We start from the raw sequence: 1,819 nt of genomic DNA on the forward strand, positions 1-1,819 counted from the left end.
GGAGGCCCATCTTGGGTTTGGACCAGGCTGTCATCCTGGTGGCTGCTCAGTCTCTACTTTCTCTTCCTGACTTCATCTGCCCCAGTCCACGATGGCGTACGTAGAGGGCAGTCAGGCCCCGGGGGTGCCGAAGGTCCCATCGTCTGCTCAGGGTGTCCTTTTCCGGGGTGCCACCCCCCCAAACGCTCCTGCAGTGCTTATCTGCCAGCATCAGAACCAGCCAGGCAGGTCGGGAACTGCTTCCTCAGGGAGGCCCGGCTTCCTCTGGGGAGGGTGGTGGTTAACCCCACCGGGCAGTGAGTGAACTACAGGGTGGCCCCTCACATCAGTGCAACCTTCCCTGGTCTCTCTGGACGCCTGGCAGCTCCATGCGATCAGGCCTCAGTTTCCCACTCTATCAGCGGGCCCCAGGGAGGGCCCTGTCTCCTGGGATACAGAGTGTGTTTGCTGGCCCAGAAGTGACCCATCTGTTCCCGTCTGCAGCCTGTCTCATGGAGCCCCAGCCAGGTGTCACAGCCCAGGTCCTCAGTCTTCCCGCCGACTGCTGGCCCGTGTCTGCTGCCCAGAAAGGCCACCACCACACCCTCCTTGCCGACTGCGGTCGTGGCTGGGGGACAGCAGGGACTGGGGTCTGGCCTTCCCCTCGTGGCCAGTGGACACGACCTCTCGTTGACTTTGCAGCCCTGCGCCGAGCCCCCTCCCCGGGTGTCGGGAGGAGGGGGAGAGCCAGCACGCGGGCCCCGTGGGAAGCCCTTGCCATGCACTTTACGTTCAGACTACTGGTCCTCGCCCCGCCCCTGACTTCACTCCGCTCCACGTTAGCGCTTCCCACACTAGTGACGTGTTCAGACAAAGCGCGGCCACGGCAGGAGCCGATGTGGAGAGCAGGCCTGTCAGCCAGCACGCCCGGGGCCCGGGCGCCTGCCTTGCTGTTGTTGTTTGGTTGGTTCATTTTTCTTTTTCTAAGAAAAAAATAAAGCAGGTGGATTTGAGCTCTGATTGTGAAGGGTGTTTGGGAAGGGTGTTGGGTGGCCCTTTTGTGGGCTTCACAGCCCTGGGGGGCAGGCTGGGCTCCGCAGGCCTTGCCGGCTGGCGGGTAGTCGGGTGCTGGGACCCGGGGCCTCCGAGGGGATCGGTCTTTGGCCACCGGACTTCAGTCCTCTCAGTGGTGACCCGTCTCCCCAGCGCTCACCAGGGCCCTCTGCTCAGCCCCAGGGCCCACCGCTCCACAGCGCGGCAGCGAGGGACCGGCCTGATCGCAGGGCCCTGGCCCTCTCCCCAAGGTCTCTGTGCTCCTGGGTCCCCAGAGAACACCCGGACTAAGCAAGAGTGTGCAGTAAATATTTATAATCAACCAGAAAACAAACACAACGAGAAACTCCATCACTGGATGGTACACAGACGGCACGAAGCTCCGAGGGGCGGGGCGGGGCGACTCGGCCGCAGGCGAGGGCTGCCCCATCTTTTGGCAATAAATAAAGCTTGGGAAACTTGAAACCTTGGCCTGTTGGGTTTTGTGTCTCAAAACAGACTCCTTGCTGCTCTTTGGACGGCGCACCTGCGGGGCGGGCGGCGGGCGGCCCACCCACATGCTTTGGGGGGCGTGGGGCTCGGTCGGCGGGAGGCGGTGGAGGCTGGGCGGTGTTATTGCTCGGAGGGGCGCGGGCTGCCGCCAGCACATGCCGCGGTGAGGTAAACAGCGTCGGGGCTTCTGCGGCCGCGGCCTCTGCGCGCAGACGTGGCCGTCGGGCCCCGATCTCTCCGATCTCTGGAGGGGGGTGGGGCAGCCGGACATGCGCCCTGGGGCGGCCTCTGCGGG

At 64.3% G+C, this 1,819-nt stretch overlaps 2 protein-coding genes across 5 annotated transcripts in view; one reads left to right on the top strand and one right to left on the bottom strand.

Moving 5' to 3' along the window:
• STK11 (serine/threonine kinase 11) overlaps window positions 1-1,497 on the top strand; it is a 19,693-nt gene extending 18,196 nt beyond the window's left edge. Inside the window, exons 10-11 of one of the 4 annotated variants that reach the window (XR_013334254.1) lie at window positions 484-942; window positions 1,186-1,497. The gene's annotated coding sequence lies outside the window, so the exon portion shown is untranslated. Of the gene's footprint in view, window positions 1-85; window positions 229-483; window positions 993-1,185 lie in introns of those variants that run through there. The other 3 variants (XR_013334252.1, XR_013334253.1, XM_077760643.1) reach the window with 3 other exon arrangements.
• Window positions 375-1,819, bottom strand: part of CBARP (CACN subunit beta associated regulatory protein) — a gene marked incomplete at its 5' end in the record, with an annotated part of 6,524 nt that continues 5,079 nt past the window's right edge. Inside the window, 2 exons of the mRNA XM_077760599.1 lie at window positions 375-607; window positions 1,559-1,768. Coding sequence (XP_077616725.1) covers window positions 375-607; window positions 1,559-1,768 — 443 coding nt within the window. The remainder of the gene's footprint in view (window positions 608-1,558; window positions 1,769-1,819) is intronic.

Source organism: Crocuta crocuta, unplaced genomic scaffold (genome assembly GCF_008692635.1).
Source record: "Crocuta crocuta isolate KB4526 unplaced genomic scaffold, BGI_CrCroc_1.0 scaffold443, whole genome shotgun sequence".
Classification (NCBI taxonomy): Eukaryota; Metazoa; Chordata; class Mammalia; order Carnivora; family Hyaenidae; genus Crocuta; species Crocuta crocuta.